At 42.9% G+C, this 17120-nt stretch overlaps 1 protein-coding gene across 1 annotated transcript in view; it reads right to left on the reverse strand.

The window, feature by feature from the left end:
* CCNP (cyclin P) overlaps positions 1-17120 on the reverse strand; it is a 213625-nt gene that overhangs the window by 50991 nt on the left and 145514 nt on the right. The window contains exon 9 of the mRNA XM_069205970.1: positions 5010-5182. Coding sequence (XP_069062071.1) covers positions 5010-5182 — 173 coding nt within the window. The remainder of the gene's footprint in view (positions 1-5009; positions 5183-17120) is intronic.

The raw sequence follows: 17120 nt of genomic DNA on the forward strand, positions 1-17120 counted from the left end.
TTCATCAGGTTCAACTAATGGTAGCCTTGAACAACAATGTGTCAAACAATTGTCCTTACACAACAAATGCTCAATGTTAAAGCATGTCCCAGCTAAGCCAACGTAGCAGTGAGAATCCTTACACCACCTGGAGCTGACATGTTCAGAGGCTTGTGAAATATTCTGATCACAAACCTTGTCCCCCACAGAAACATTAAGTGCTTGATTGGTTATTCAGGGGATATGAATGTGTACATGTACAAACAGGGTGCCTCTGACTCCCTCAATGTCCTTGAACCATACAAATCACCCATAGTTCTTTAACCCGTTTTTGCAACAAACAGGCAACCAAACCATACCAACTTACATTATTTGCTGCAATTCATTCTCTCCACACTTTCAAAGCCCTTCAAAAGTGATGTGATTTTTTTTTTAGCTTGGTACCCTCTCTAAAAATATAAGTGACGCAGACACTACTTCTGGATGGCCGATTTTAAATTCACTAGATTTTATCATGCACCCACTTTTTCATGAAACATTCAGAACTGTCTCTCAAATTTATGATCATGTTCAATAGGATCCCCTAACAAAGACCAAAATCTCTTCTTGGAAAGCCATCACAGCAGAAATATTTTTCAAAGGACCCGTTTATGCAGATGGACAAATTCTAGGACATGCAGGAATACCCATGATACACTGCACTTGCAAGATTAAACTGAATCTTTGTATACTCCTTAAGTCATACATGCAGTAGTACAGTGTCTGGATCTTTTCTCAGCTTTGTTGGATTTGCGTGTTAGCAAGATCCTGTGTAGTGAAAACAGTAGTAAAATAAGGTACAAGCTAACGAGGAAAGCATTTCATGTGTTGGAAGTAGGAGGACAAGCAATTCAAATAGACCTGTTAAGCCTGCACAAATCAATGCATAGTCTTGAGTCTTCTGATTTTTTTTTTTAGTGACAAATGAAGTCCCAACAGCAAATCAGAGGATTCAATTGGTCCTCTCAACAAACCTTTTTTAACTTTTTATTAAAAACATTTTTCTATTTTATCCAACATCACTTTAATTTCTGTGCCTTCCTTCCACTTTCAATACAAGCCCTTCAATCATGACTAATGGTAAATACAGGAGGTTCACCCTGGAATGCAGCCAGATTCCTATTGCTTCGTGGTGCCATCCCAAAATTACCTGCTTTTTTTGCTACTACATACCTTTACCCCTCAGTTCACCTCTTTAAAATCCACTTCAGCCCAAACTATACAACAATGTATCCCATGACGGGGTATAACTTCTAGGCTTCATATCCATGGCTCAATTTTCTACACCTTCACAACCTCTGAAACAATTTGTTACTGTGAATGAACCCAACCACAAGTACACCATCACTTCGCTCTGTACTCCACTGATGTGAAAAAAACAATGTTGCAACCTCATATGTTGACTTACTATGGTGCTGAAAGTCCGGTAACAATCATAATTTCTGCCTCCATCTTAATAAAATTTGTACACCACACAATTCAAGAAATGCTACGTCCGTTGCACATACACACGCATGCTGCTCTTTTTACGGGCGAGCGCTCCTTCCCGTGTTGTAATCTCTCTTTGCGCTTCAAACCACACCAATGTCACGTCAGTCTCATTTATTGGTTCGTGGGCTTGCCTTTTAAAATCTGATTGCTATCATTAATGAAAGGCATGCATACGTCATGCCTTTTCCGGTGTTTAGCCCCCTCGAGCGCAGTGACCGAGTACTTGAAACATACGAGGCTTGCTGTTTTCCGTTCGGTTTCTGGACCACTTTTTCTCTTTTTTCGCAGTACGATCTCGCTGTGAAGAAGTTGAGCGCTTTGCATGACATCGACCCTGTTACTTAGTTAATTCCACTTTTGCCAGTTACATGGATAATTGCACTTTTCACTCGTAGTGAAACCTATTTCCCTTTGTGAGTCTGCTTTGCATTGATGGCAGCTGTCAGCTCGCTTATGTGAAACTTTTACATTTCAGTTTATATATCGAGAAAAGTCCAGTTAGTTATGTGAAACTGTTTTACTTTTCAGTTTATGTGGCAAGAAAAGTCTGGTTAGGAGTTTACAATGCTAATTGATCTAGCTCGAGCAAACGCCAGACGCATTGCATTGAAAATGCTTGTTTGCTTTTGCTACAAACTGTTGTCAATGGCAAAAGCAGAACTTCGAATTAGCCAGAGGATTCAGAGCCCTGCACATATAGTAGTTTTCCATTCTCTTCACCATAAATTCCATCATTTCCTAAATCAATATTTATTTTTTGTGACTCCACTTTTTGTATTACACTAATGTTGGTATTCATCTATACCCAATAACTTGGGCACAACGTTCAGCTCGTTTATTACCTCTGGCTTTGTCAGTTGAACCTTATAATGTTCCTGCCCCCATCTCTAATTGTTTTGTAATTATTTTAGCCTTTAGTTTTCATAAAAATATGAATTTTCAGAATGTGTTCGTATGTCGTATATTCAAGGGCCTCGGATTTCAAAACTACCACAATCATCTGTGGTCTTTTACTCCAGACCGCTTAGGTAAAATGTATACCTTTCAAGAACTCCATATTCTTCCCTTGCTATTTAAACAGCAACCTTGAACACATTCAGATAATTTATGTAATCTAGATCTGACAAATGCTTGCATTTGCCTAGTCCTTCTACACCTAAATATTATTTGAGAGAGAACATTTCTTGTTTGCTGCGCAATCGACACCCTGGAAACAACTTGTCACAGGCTAAAAACATATCAAAGAGATCATCTATTCCAATGGAGGTTCTCCTCCAACTTGTGTAAAGAGTGGAAGGTGAACACGAGCCATGAAATCTTTAATAGAATAGTAAAAAAAAACAGATTAAAATAATAAAAAATAAATAGTGATTGCTTCTTAAAATAAATCAAAATAATTTAAGCAGCTATCGTTGTCTACCGCCTAAATTTTTTGGCGTGGTCACACAAGAGTACCATGAAATGCATGACAATAATTATCTTTAAAACTAGATTGGTAAAAGTTTCCTGCTCCAACTAATATGGTTATTGACGAAATTAGAAGACAGAAACTTACTAAATGTTACCACAAAATGATATTCCCACCGAAAATTGTGACACCTTTAGCACCCGAAGTAGTGTGACTAACAGCTTAAAGTACCTTATTGCAGAAAGAATACAGCAAGGAAAGAGAATCAGCCCACTGGAAACAATCATGAGACTTGTGAAGCATGCACGTCTCTGGAGATGCCAATTCTGGATCACATAAATTAAAAATGGCTGCTCCTGTGCACTTACACTAAACACTCCAAACTGGCATCCAAATTTTACATATTACACCTACTATTCAGGCATGCCACACACAGTATCCCTCGCCTTCAACAAGTTAAGAGTGCACACTGTTTTTTTGCCCTCCTGTCCACTTCTCAATGGACTCACACCACCTAACAAAGGCTCGTTTTCAGATCACATGCAACGCCATCAAAGTTTAGACAGAAAACAGTAACACTTCTTCACGTTTTTGCAAGAAACACTTTAAAGGCATTAAAAAATGCAGCCTTTACAGAAACCTCAGAACAAAACTTTGAATTAGCATTGCATATTCCCCTCAAACAAATGCGCTGTGCCAAGTCGTGTTAAGAAGCAGCATTTCAGCCACATTGACCCGAACCATAGCCCTCAAACCAATGCTGTCACCCAGTGTCTACCCTTTTGCAAGCTAGAAAACAAACTGCTGTTTAGAGATTAAAATACAGCAATAATCACTGTTCAGTGGGTTCCTCTGATCGCTGTTCCCCAATGCTATGGCTTCTGCCATTGATAGCTAAAACCCTTTCTTTAACCTATTTAATTTTTGTATTGTATTCTCTAATCTTATTTTACCCTAACACGAAGACAGTACTCACCTCACGAGCTTCCACGGGAGGGAGGTAAGTGGGGGTGCTTGCCCCACCCCGATTTAGGTACAGCTGATGTGCAGGCTCACAGTGCAGGGTAACACTATGGCCAATGTAGTGTTGCGCTGCCTGCTACGGCTGCGACCCCTGCCAAAAACAGTCTGGGATGCCACACACTGCGCTCCCCCCCACCCCCCAAAAAAATAAATAAAAAAAATATAAAAAAACATGCTGGGACGCCAATGCATGCTCACCTCAAATACTAAAAAAAAATAATAACATTTAAAAAAAACAAACAGGGCAAAAAAATAATGATTAAATTTTTCTTGTAGAATAATCTGATCTTGCTAGTTTTTGACATTTTTTTTTCTTACTGATGTTTTTTCCCCTTAATATCGAACTGCCACATATTTGGGTCAGATACATTGGTTTAAAAGAGTAGCAAATGTGCTCCACCACTACAAGTGTGTTGTGTTGTTGATGTCAAACTGTTGTAAGAAGTGTTGATGTCTCTGGCCCTGCCCCCTCTCCCACCACCCATCAGAAATATCTTAAGGATTTTGGTGTCCCAGGCCAAGCGGGTTTTGGAGACCCCGTATTCACAACATCTTTGGATTTATGATCCAATTTCAGCTCTTTTATGCCTTCTTTGGTCAGGTCATTGACAGTGCACAGGCACAAATTCTAAATGTGTTTAAATCTAATATTCAGGGATAGTGATGTGTTTTCAATATTGTAAATTTACAGCAGCTCTCTAATACTACCGCAAATAATCATTGTGACGCTCTCCTGTTTGTCACATGTGAGGACCTTTTTTTTTTATAAAAGTTTTATTGACGCTGCACGAAACAAACTCATTTCCCTTCAAAATGTCTGTTACAGACTCTCACGTATCACCTACATTAAGAATAAATTAAAGAAAACCGGTATTAAAAACAGTCTGTTTAAGAATTTTTCAAGGTCACCAGGCAAAGACTTTCTGCAGAACAGAGCTGGTTCTATCTGAGGGCCACCTGAAAGGCTGGGCCCTGAGCCAGAGTACACTTTGCCCATGCCTTAAAACGTCTTTGCCATCCATGCGAGCCCACCACCTGAAGAAAAAGATCATGTGACCGTATCACTTACCTATATGTGTAAAGCTTATGGACTTCACTGCAGGTGTCAAAACACTCCTTTGTCTCTTGCAAGACCTTCTGGGCAAGGTTGAGACCAGCTTCGGCTAGCTGTGCCGGTTCAAAGGTCATCGCTTCCGATTCCATGAGCATAAGCTCCATGAAGTACATAGCGAGGTTGTAGATCTGCATCCAACAGAAGTAACAGAAACTGTAAGAAGAGTGTTACTGATGACGCAGAAACGAAGGTTTTACATTTATTAGCGCATAAACGTAGTGCCGCAATAATCAAGTGTGACTTTAACTGAACTAATAAAGATTGTACGGGGACAAATGTGCCCTCAGAGTAGTTCGCCAACATTTATAAGCGTGCTTTATATAACGTGATGTATTAGAATTGTACTAATCTGACATAACCGTAAACGTGTGCCATGATTTGCTTGTTTGAAATGTTTTAACTTAGCATAACTTTAGTGGAGGCTTCGGCCTAGTTGCCTTGTCTCACGGTTTAGATGCTCGTGTTTTTCTAATGTGCTAATAAAACGTGTATTCTTGCTTGAAGCTGTACTTTTCCAGTGAGATCGGTTCACATGCTTATCTTTAAGGTTTCGTGCCAGCCTGGCATCTTCTTCTTTGCTCCAAGGTCAATCTGCAGGTGCAGACAATGGAAGCTCTGAAAGTGAGTTAATTGGTAAAATATGTTGCAACTTACGTTCCTGACTCCAAGGATAATGTATGCCTAGGTAGAAGCTTGTGAATTGTTTTTGATTGGACAATTTGAAGCCAACCTATGAACCCTCCAATGGAAGACCCTACTGGATTTGAACTGTTGTTTATTTAAACCTGGTGCACAAGAAGAAAGCGCGTCATTACCCATTGAGGACATTAGACATTGCAGACATTATGGCCCATCTTGCCGACTTCGTCATTTTGCCATCTTCTACGATGCCAATTGATGTTCGATGCCATTTTGAATGAGACTTTGATGCTTTCTCTAATCGAGAGAAAGAGACTTTAAGTAATTCTCGCCCTAGAGACTTTAACTTCGATTTGCCCCTTTGCATGAAGTAGTAGTTTTGTCCTTTTATCTTGCCGCTGTGAGGCAATTGCCCCGTCCACCCTGCCCCCTTTGCCCCGTCCCATGCTGATCGAAACTGGTACCTGTGAGACGAAAACTTCCTTGAATGCTGATTGAATTTGGTAAATATGAAAGGAAAATGTACAATTGCATTGTGTTTCTTTTTAGGTAACCAACTGCTGATTTTTTATAAGAGCCCTAGTTAGGAGTTTTCCAAATCAATGTTGCTAAATTGTTTTTGCATGAAGTCCCACATGCAGATGCTAATTTTAGGTTAGATGAGGATTCATTTGTTGCACGATGCAATTTGAGACCTTGTTATGCTGACTAATGTATGCAATTAGCCCATTACAGATTATAGTTTTAGTGGTTTGCGTTGCTATTATCGAATGCATTGTTATTCAAATGCTGCATAGATTGCATCTTTTTCGCCGTTATGGACAGCTATTAATGTTCATTTACATATATCATTTGCTGCTGAGACACATTTATATCGTGCTAGCTTTGTTAATATAGGGAAATAAATTCATTAACTTTGAATGAACTGGTGTGGTTATTCATGGCCGAAAGGTCATGGTTCGCCGAAATGTTTTCTGGATTAATTGTGAAGTGTTATGTTGATCAGGGCATTGCTTATGTTCGTTATTGATTATTGATTTGATTAAATTGACTAATCTCGGGTGAAGAGAGCCCCACTTGGTCAAAAGATTCATCGACCCAAGAGCGTCCGAATACAGGTAATTTATTAGGACGGAACGCTCTATCAGTAGATGGTAGCAGAGGACGGTTTCGCCCTTTGGGACCCCACTCGAGGTAACGGTTACGCCCTTTGGGACCCCACTCGAGAGAACGGTTTCGCCCTTTGGGACCCCACTCGAGAGGTAACGGTTTCGCCCTTTGGGACCCCGCTCGAGAGGTAACGGTTGCGCTCTTTGAGACCCCACTTGAGAGGTATATGGTGTTGAATTAGATTTTTCTTGGGTAAAACAGAATTGAGAGAATGATGATGCCCTAAGTCCCCCGCGACTTTCCCGGGATCTCGGAGCTTGCGAATGGAGAGAATGGAGGTGTGAGATCGGCGTTGGCGGTACTAGTGACGGTATGAGTGAAGTCAGGATTTTGCGCTTGCACAGCTTATTGCCGCAGATTGTTTGAAAAGGTTGCGAGGATTTTAGAGAATAGCGGAGGTGCGACTCAGAGTGTGAGAGTAGGGAAGTCGAACTTCATGTGCATGTGGCGCTTTGTGCAGAAAAAGGTCCACGTGGTTGTTGTTGTTGAGACGGGCCCTGCGAGGTCAAGAGACTCCGGAGTATGTTGAAAAGTGTATGAGACACTTGTTTTATGTTGTGGTCTGGTCGGTTTAATAGGTTGACCGGGCGTGGTCAACGAGTCTGTACGTGTGTTAAGGGAGTGAAAGAAAACTTCGACTTCGGGCTTTGACAAATTCTAAGTGCACTAGAATAGATCATTGACAAGTTGAGAGCAGAGTCTGCGGGTCAGATTTGCTTGTGAAAGTGGGGACCGAGAAAGATGGAATAACTGCCGAGGCTAGTGAAAAATCCCTAAGGTCCTGAAGCGATTGTGTTACCCTTCCTGTAGTAAACTGACAGATCTGTTTTATTATTATTTGGTTGCTCGCGATACATGCCAGAAGTTGTTACGAGAGGAGCTGAGTGAAGGAGGACAAGCCGCTAGGCTTTGTCAGCCGCAGTGTGTGTGAGTGTGACGTCACTAGGAGCCGCGCTGGGATAGGTTGGTTGCAGAGAAGGGTCGCGCACGGATTGGACGCAGTCCGTGGGGCTCGATTGGAAGGGGAAAGGCAAGCGAAGAGTATTCCGGGAATTAAAGTCACTTATTGATTACAAACTTTGTGAAATAAAAAGACGAGAAAATGAAATTTTTTAAAGCATTAAAGAGTGCGATGAAGGGGGAGTCTTACATTAAAGCGAGCGTAGGAGAGGAGACGCCACCCGAAGGTACACCAGCTTACATTGTAATGGAGGAAAAGGGGGTAGCTCCGTGCCTTTGGCTAAAGCAATGGCACAAGCTGACAGAGAGACATGGGAGCGTAGCGTTCCCGATCCATGGGACATTCAATATAAGGATCCTAGAGAATTTGAGATTCGCGATGTATGACATGAAGGTACCTCCAAGGCCAGCACAGTTTGAGGCTCTAGAGATTTGGGAACTAATGGCTAGACAGCAACAGCAAAAGAAGTTCGAGGCCAGGATAAGAAAGGTAGAAAAGACACTAGCGGACGCTAGGTGGGATAATGCACAGAAGGTGTGGAGGTCAGATATATTGCAGGGGGTAAAATTGTTTCCCGCAATTGCTAAGGAAGAAGAGGCGACAGGCAAGAAAGCTACCTGTAAGACAAACAGGAGGTGTTCCAAATATAGAGAGGACGAGGAAAAGTTAAGGAGAGAAGACGAGGAGTTCATCATGCAATTGCTGAACGACCGTCCACCACCTTATGCAGAGAGTGAACAAGGTCCAAGTACCAGTTCTGCCCCTCCGGCACCGGTACAGAATAATGAAACTCTGAGTTCAGAAACGCCATCGGGATCTAAGGACCCGAGTTTACTGTTCACCCCGCAGATACCGCAGGTTAGGAGAATATATCCAGATGTGCCTATATTGAAAACAGCAGAAAATTATCAGCCGCAGGTCCCAAGGTACTACAGCAGTGACAACAGTACAGGAATGATTCTAGATCCAACCGTAATGGGAGTACAGAATGGTCGCAACCCAACATTGGCACAAGCGGAATCAACCCAGTTTTTGATGCCTCAAAAGCAGATGCAGAGGGGTACCGCACATGCTCAGATGACGGGGAGTCAGACGGGCATGCCGGCAATGATGACCCATAGTGTGGGAATGAACATGCCTCAGAACCTGGGGAATGGACAGAACCCAGATGCGATATCCCTACCCATTACTGTAGGTCCACCGGTACCTTTGTACATTCAGCCTAACTCAGGTATGAGCGGTCAAGGATCAGTGGTGCAGAATGGGACGGAAAGGAGGTACATAGAAAACACTCCAGAGACAACTCCGATAGCGGCTCAGCCAACTGGATCTGGGTCCTTGATGGAGTTTAGTCCCATATGTGCTCAGTCAACAGTGGTGAGGTCGAGTCCCCCACTGATGATACCGCTATCATCGAATACTGAAAAGTTGCCGCAACCATCAATGGCAGTCGATGTGAATGCTACACTGATGGGGTTGAATGCGCAACAGCTAACACAGTGGTTCAACAGTCTGAATTCCACACAAAGCTCAGCCAGTGGGAAGGGAGAAGACTATCTGAATAGGGTCAGGTTGAACATGGAAGCAGAAGAATTGGTGGAAGGGACTATGGGTTTGAATAGGTTAGAGTCCTACTCGGAAGAAGAGCTGAGGTATCTATGTCCTAGGATTACGAGAGAAGTGAACAAGGTACATAGAAGGTTGCAAGAAATAGCTGACAAAAACGGGGTTGAGATAGACAAGACAAAACACTTGAGCAGGAGCTATAGATTGGATTTCAGGACCACAGACTTTGAACACATGAGGTCAGCAGGCATGAAAACGCACCTTAGAGAATTGTTGCAGAGTGCACAAGTGTGGAGGTGCTTAGACAAATGGGAAAGCAGATGGGCAAAGAAAAAGGAAAAGAGGAAAGACAGTGTCCCAGAGCACAAGGAGAAAAGACCACAGAGTAGTGATGCAATAACCATGTTACCAATGAGGGAGACAGCAGGGGGAAAATTAATACATGTACCGTGGCACAGAAGCGACATTCAGTCTTTTACGGATGATTTTCCCAAACTGAGAGAGAAACCGATTGAATGGTATCAACAGACTGATAGGTTTGTGAAGCTTGCAAAATGTCTTTGGGAAGACCTGAACACCCTCTTTGAGATTGTGGTTCCGGCAGATTTGTGGGAAGACTGCAAAAGGGCTGTAGGTTGGCCGACAAGTGAACCAGAGAGAGACAGGGATACGGGTGCACCATCACCTATGGTAATGAGCTTGTACTATAAGGTGATTGAGCATTTGAAGACGAAGGTTGCCGCGAAAAATGTGGATTGGCAGAAGATTGATCGAACTGCCCAAGAGGCTAAAGAGTCGATTCATGGTTACTATGAGAGGTTGTTGAAGGCGTTCAAGAACTACAGTGGACGGAAACAATAGAGGCGAAGGACATGCTTCATTTTGTGTATAGATTTGTGGAAGGGCTGAGACCAGAGATAAGTCAGATGAGAAAGACGCATTTGATTTGTTGGCAGTCGAAACCTATTGATGAGGTGTTAAATTATGCGAAATACTGTAGCGACGAAATTGAAGTGAAACAGAAAAGGTTGAAAGAGAAAGTGATGGTGATGCAACTTAAAGCAGCTCAGACAGGTCTGCAAGGGTTCCAACAGCAGATACCGCAGCCGCAGCCGCAGGGAAATATGGTGTTTCAGCCACAGGCGAGAGGCAGAGGAGGCTTTGGGAGTAATGGTCCGGATTTGAACACTGTTGCGATTCCAAATGGTGTGCAGGCAATGAAAAGGGTGATGCCGTGTCACGTGTGCGGAATCGTCGGACATTGGAAACGCGAGTGCCCGATGGTGATGCAGGAAGGTGCAGGTGTTGGTCAGCAAAACAATGATGTCAATGCATTCCAGACAATGAGGGGACCGAAAATGAGAGGTCCAAACCCAAATTTTCAGACCATAAATCAGCTGCAGGGATTACAGCCCATGCAGCCGCAGCAGATGCAGATGCCCCGTATGCAGATGACGCAAATGCAGCCAATGCAACAGCAGTTTCCCATGGTACCTAATCAGCAAATGCAAATACCTTTGGCACCAGTGAGTCAGCAGCAAGTGATGGTTCCTCCACAGGTCTCGGATCAGGTGATGAGTACAAATGGCACAGTACAACAGTTCCCACTACACAGTGAGAATGGAATAAACAATGTATGGGAGAGTGAAAGTTCAGATGAGGAGGGAAATTGTGTGCTTGCAGCATCCTTGGAAGTTGATCAAAAGGGTCCATATGTGGAGGGAAGAGTTATGGGTCATCATGTTTCATTCTTGGTTGACACAGGAGCCACACGTTCAACTGTTAGGAGCATTGAAGTACCAAATTTGCCACTCTCAGGGAGAACAGTTCAAGTAGTGGGAGTAGCAAACAGGCACCTGACGAACCCAATCACAGATCCAGTACAAGTCAGAATTGGTAACTATCAAGGGTTACATAATTTTGTGGTATGTGACTCAAGCCCGATAGCACTGTTAGGGAGAGACCTATTGTGCAAATTGGGATGTTCGATTATGTGTTCGCACGATGGAATTAGAATTCAGACGAGCAGTGATGGGGAAGAATAGGACAGTGTAGAAGGGGATGAGATGGAAACTGTCGATGAAGAATATCCTCTGATTAACCTTTTTCCGATGATAACTGAAGCAGATATTCCAGCTGAATTACGGGAAACAGTCGGAAAGGAAGTGTGGGATATGACAGGAAGATAGGTGGGATTGGTGAAAGGAGTGGAACCAGTGAAAGTGACCGTAAAACCCAATGTAACCTTTCCCCAGACCCCACAATACCACATGGCACAAGACACCCTCATGAAAGTCGCCCAACTCATTGACGAGTTTGTAAAACAGGGAGTATTGAAGGAAGTGTTAAGCAGTCCATGTAATTCACCAATCATGGGACTAATAAAGCCGAGTGGAAAGGTCCGAATTGTGCAGGACTTGAGGAAAATAAATGACATCATAATTAAATGCTGCCCTGTAGTACCGAATCCAGCTGTGATAATGTTTCAAGTCCCTTGCAATGCCGAGTGGTTCTCAGTCATTGACTTGTCACAAGCATTCTTTTTGGTGCCTCTTCATGAGGACAGCCAATTTCTCTTTTGTTTCAAATTCTTAGACAGAGTTTACAGTTGGTGTCGAATTCCTCAAGGGTTTTCTGAGTCACCGTCAATTTTCAATCAGATTCTAAAGAAAGACTTGGAAGCGTTAGAATTGCCATTCGAGTCAACCCTAGTACAGTACATTGATGACTTACTGATTGCATCTAAGACAGAAAGTGGCTGCACAGCCGACACCATTGCTCTGCTGAACCATTTGGGAAGGAGTGGACACAAGGTGTCTCCTTCAAAGTTGCAGTTCTGTCAGAAGAAAGTAAAATACTTGGGTCATCAAATAGAGAAAGGGTCACGGAGAATAATGAAGGAAAGAATAACAAGTGTACTTCAAATGAGTCCACCAAAGACGAGGAGGGAGGTGAGGAAGTTTTTGGGGATGGTGAGCTACTGTCGCCAGTGGATTCCAAACTTTTCAACTCTAGCAAAGCCTTTACTGAAACTGACCCAGAAGGATGCCTTGGATGAAATTGAGCTGAAGGGAGATGAGATGGATGCTTTTATTGAATTGATAGAATGCATGTGCAGGGCTCCAGCTTTAGGTATGCCTGATTACACAAAGCCTTTCACATTGTTTTGTCATGAACGTGATGCATGTTCTTTGTCTGTCTTGACCCAAGCCCATGGTGGCATAAACAGACCAGTAGCGTATTTTTCAGCTACTTTGGATCCGGTCGCAGCAGCACTGCCAGGGTGTTTGCGTGCCGTAGCAGCAGTTGGTATCAGCCTCACTCAGAGTGAAGGAATAGTGATGGGACACCCATTAACAGTCATGGTCCCTCACTCAGTTGAGATACTTTTGACCCGCTCCCGAACGCAACACATGACTGGAGCAAGACTCACAAGGTATGAAACAATAATTCTGGGCTCACCGAATGTGCAGCTGAAAAGGTGCACTACGTTGAATCCAGCAACCTTGCTTCCCGGTGAAAATGCTGAAATTGAGAACGCTGAAGACGTCGAGCACGACTGCCTTCAGGTGACTGAATTTTGCACAAAACCCCGACCTGACATTAAGGATACTAAGCTTGATGAAAATGACCAAATTGTTTTTGTTGATGGGTCATGTTTAAGAGATGCATTAGGAATATTGAAAGCAGGATATGCTGTATGTACTGTAACAGGTGTCTTGGAAGCGTCCTGGCTTCAAGGAGTCTATTCCGCACAAGTAGCAGAGCTTGTAGCCCTTACAAGAACATGCCAACTGTCTACATTGATGAAGGTTACCATTTACACTGACAGTCAGTACGGGTTTGGAATTGTGCACGACTTTGGGCAACTATGGTCACAGAGAGGTTTCCTGACCTCTTCAGGGTCCCCAGTGAAAAACGGGGAGAGAATAAGGGAATTGTTACACGCCATTCAGATGCCAGCCGAAATTGCAGTGGTAAAGTGTAGTGCTCATACAAAAGGACAGGACTATGTTTCCCTGGGAAATGCATATGCGGATCAAGTCGCAAGATTTTGTGCCTTGAACTGTATATTGCTCAGGGATGAATGGAATTTGATAAGTGAACCAGAACTCGAACCAGCTGAAGCATTTGCCTTGAAGGTCGTGGATACAATGGATGAACTAAAAGCATTACAGAATAGCGTCAGGGAGGATGAAAGAGTTTCCTGGATTAAGTCACAATGTACAAAGAGACCAGATTAGTTATGGGTTTCAAATGAAGGAAAATTTGTTTTACCAAATAGTCTCTTATCGCAGCTAGCGCGGTTCTATCATGGGCAGGCTCACCTAGGGAGAGATGCCATGATAAGATTGTTCAAAACTGATTGGTTTAACCCCAGATTCCGTCAAGTTGCAGAAGCAGTTTGCCATCGTTGTGTCATTTGTCAGCAGATGAACCCAGGAAAGGGAACGGTTGTGAACGTGAGCCACATTGGCAGGGCGGGTGGCCCGTTCAGCAGAATGCAGATGGACTTTATTGAGATGCCTGTGCATGGAGGTCTGAAGTATGTGTTGGTGATTGTGTGCATTTTTAGTCACTGGATTGAAGCATACCCCACACGTAGAAATGACAGCCTTACAGTTGCAAAACTATTGTTGAGAGAGTTGATACCACGTTTCGGATTCCCGATCTCTTTAGAATCGGATAGAGGAAGTCACTTCAATAACTAGGTGATAAAGTTACTTTGCGCAGCGCTGAACATTGAGCAAAAACTGCATTGTAGCTATCGCCCTGAAGCCTCAGGACTGGTGGAACAAATGAATGGTACACTGAAATCAAGAATGGCGAAAATATGTGCATCGACAAATTTGAAATGGCCTGACGCATTGCCTTTGGTGTTAATGTCAATGAGAAACACCCCTGACAGAAAGACTGGATTGTCCCCGCACGAAATTCTCATGGGCAGGGCCATGAGACTTCCTGCAGTTCCCGCAAACGCGCTTTTGAATATTACAGATGATATGGTGTTAGACTACTGCAAAGGTCTGGCTGACGTGGTTCGCTCTTTCTCTCACCAGGTGGAAGCAACCACCTTGTCACCGATCCAAGGTCCAGGACACACACTGAAAGCAGGTGACTGGGTCGTGATAAAGAAGCACGTGAGGAAGTCGTGTCTGGAACCCCGTTGGAAAGGCCCTTTCCAAGTGATCCTGACGACCACTACCGCTGTGAAGTGTGCGGGAGTTCCCAACTGGATTCACGCCAGTCATACAAAGAAGGTGTTGTGTCCCACAGATGAGGAAGTTGAAGCGCTGAAACTGCCAGTACCTGATAACAAAGTGCCGAGCGCTGAGACAGAGCAAAACAGAACTAGAAGCGAACAGGCAGAAATAGAAGAGAGAGAAATATTCTCTGAGGACGAAACAACCGATTCACTTGGGGAAGACCAAGGAGAAACCTCAGACAGCGACGAAGCAGCTGAAGGTAACAAAGAGCCTGAAGCAGCTGAAAGTGACAAAGAGCCTGAAGAAAGTAACGGTGACAAAGGGCTCGAAAGAGGTGAAGAAGCAGGAGAGCCTGATCAGAGGAGGGATTTCCCAGAAGCAGACGGTACAGAAAAAGAAAAGGAAAACCTGATTGACTCCCCAGAAGGAGGGGACAAGGCAGAACAGAACGAAACTGTTCAAACTTCTTCAGAAGAGATCGCAGGTCCATCAAGTGGACACAGTGCAAAGAGAAGACCAAGTATATCACCAGTAAAACTAAGAACTAGAGAAACGTTGAACGACAGTGAAGGGCCAAGAGTGAAAGAGAAAAGAAAGGAAGTGTCTGTCGTGGTACCAACATCAAGTGAAGAAAAAGACTTGGCCAAAGAGGAAAGTACCAGTGAGGCAGAATTAAAGAGAGATGCAAAATTGAAAAGGAAAAGGATACCAAACAGGAGATATTCCGGTCCAGAATGGGCATATGTAGTCAATGACGATTGGACTGACGAATTTGTATCTCTTAGCCTCGAGAACGAAGAAGAAGAGATACCAATAGAAAAGAAAAGTTTTATGGACACTATTGATTGAAAGGGTGATAAATGACATTGCTTGCTATAATCTAACGTGATACAACCAGCTGAGACATTGCTAAACCGGATGAGACATTTGCTACCTTGATAAGACTTTGATAACCTGATTGACTCTTAAACCCGATTTGAGACAACGTTGCTAACTGATAAAAGACTGAGTTATTGCCGAATTGAGACAAATGCTGCTAACCGATAAGTGACTGGGCTCCTGAAGAAAACTGTGTGAACATTGCGCTCGTTCAGCTTTGTAACTAATTGCTAAATCGTTTCTTTATAAGTGCTTCTAGCTCTCTGATTCTATACAGATCATGACTAAGTACGCTACACAAAACAGCAGAGTGAAATATTGTAAATATGCGTGTATAGGCTTGATAACTGCATGTGTACTAATAATAATGGCAATAGTGCTTGCAACGCGTGGTAAGGGTGAGAATGAGAAAATTGATGCTTCTACTTCTGCTCCTGTTACTGTCACTGAACTAACCGCATTGAAAAGACTAGAATTAGATGAGACACTTGCATGAAAAGAAGGAACTTTCGTATAATGTTTTCTATCGCCTACTAACAGAATATGTTGAGACTATGGATGCGAAAGATTGTTATGTGTGTACACAGATACCGACATCGGTAACGGAAGGGGTGACTTATCACCACATGCCTCTTACATATGGGATTACATGTAGTTTAGTAACTTCTAGATTTTATGGTCAAACTAACATACAGTATTTTTATTCAAATTATGATGTTACCTTTGCATATGTTCCTATAATAACGCAACTAAGCCAGATTGCTAAAGATTGGGATGCTAAAATAATGAGGGAATTTTTCGAGCCAATGCAACCTTTTGAAACAGCTCACGCTCATAGGGAAAACCTTACCTGCTCGCTCTCTGCAGTAGAAATAAGCTTTTTAGATCGCACAGATGATAGAAGGGCACAAATGAATGCGAAATTAGAAAAAGAGCTAAGTAAGAGGACTTCAGTAGATAATTATGCTTTTGCCGCAATAAAAACACAAGGGAAAATAGCTTTAGACGCTTGGCATGTAGGGAAATTTTGTATATATCGTGGTGAATCTTATTATGATAACATTTTCGTGGGAGCGAGTGAATGTAAACATACGTTTATCTTTAAGGCCAAATGGACATTCATGCTGAACGGACTTGACCCTGTCATACCTGGTGTATATTACATTTGTGGGCATAATGCCTATTATCGTCTTCCAAAGGGATGGTGGGGGAGATGTTATTTGGGTATAGTGTTCCCAAAGGTTTATCAACTGGATGACCTATTGGTGATTCCAAAGACGTCTGGATCTCATCGTATCCAGAAAAGAGAGACCGCAGCTGCTGTGGTAGGAGATATATTTGGAGCCATGATTCCTTCATTGGGAGTTGTGTTGAATTCCATCAAAATAAGAAAGTTGTCTACTATAGTGGATAACATGTTGACAAAGTTTTCAGGTGCTATAATCCTGATGGATGCTGAACTTGCAGCAGAAAGAGCTATGACTCTTCAAAACAGGCTTGCCCTAGACATTCTTTTAGCAAAGGATGGCGGCGTTTGCAAAATGCTTGGTGCGCGTCACTGTTGCACGTATATACCAGACAACAGTGTGAAGATTAAAACAATGCTTGCAAATCTAACAAAAGAGAGTGCAGACTTGAAGGAAT

Source organism: Pleurodeles waltl, chromosome 9 (genome assembly GCF_031143425.1).
Source record: "Pleurodeles waltl isolate 20211129_DDA chromosome 9, aPleWal1.hap1.20221129, whole genome shotgun sequence".
Taxonomy (NCBI): domain Eukaryota; kingdom Metazoa; phylum Chordata; class Amphibia; order Caudata; family Salamandridae; genus Pleurodeles; species Pleurodeles waltl.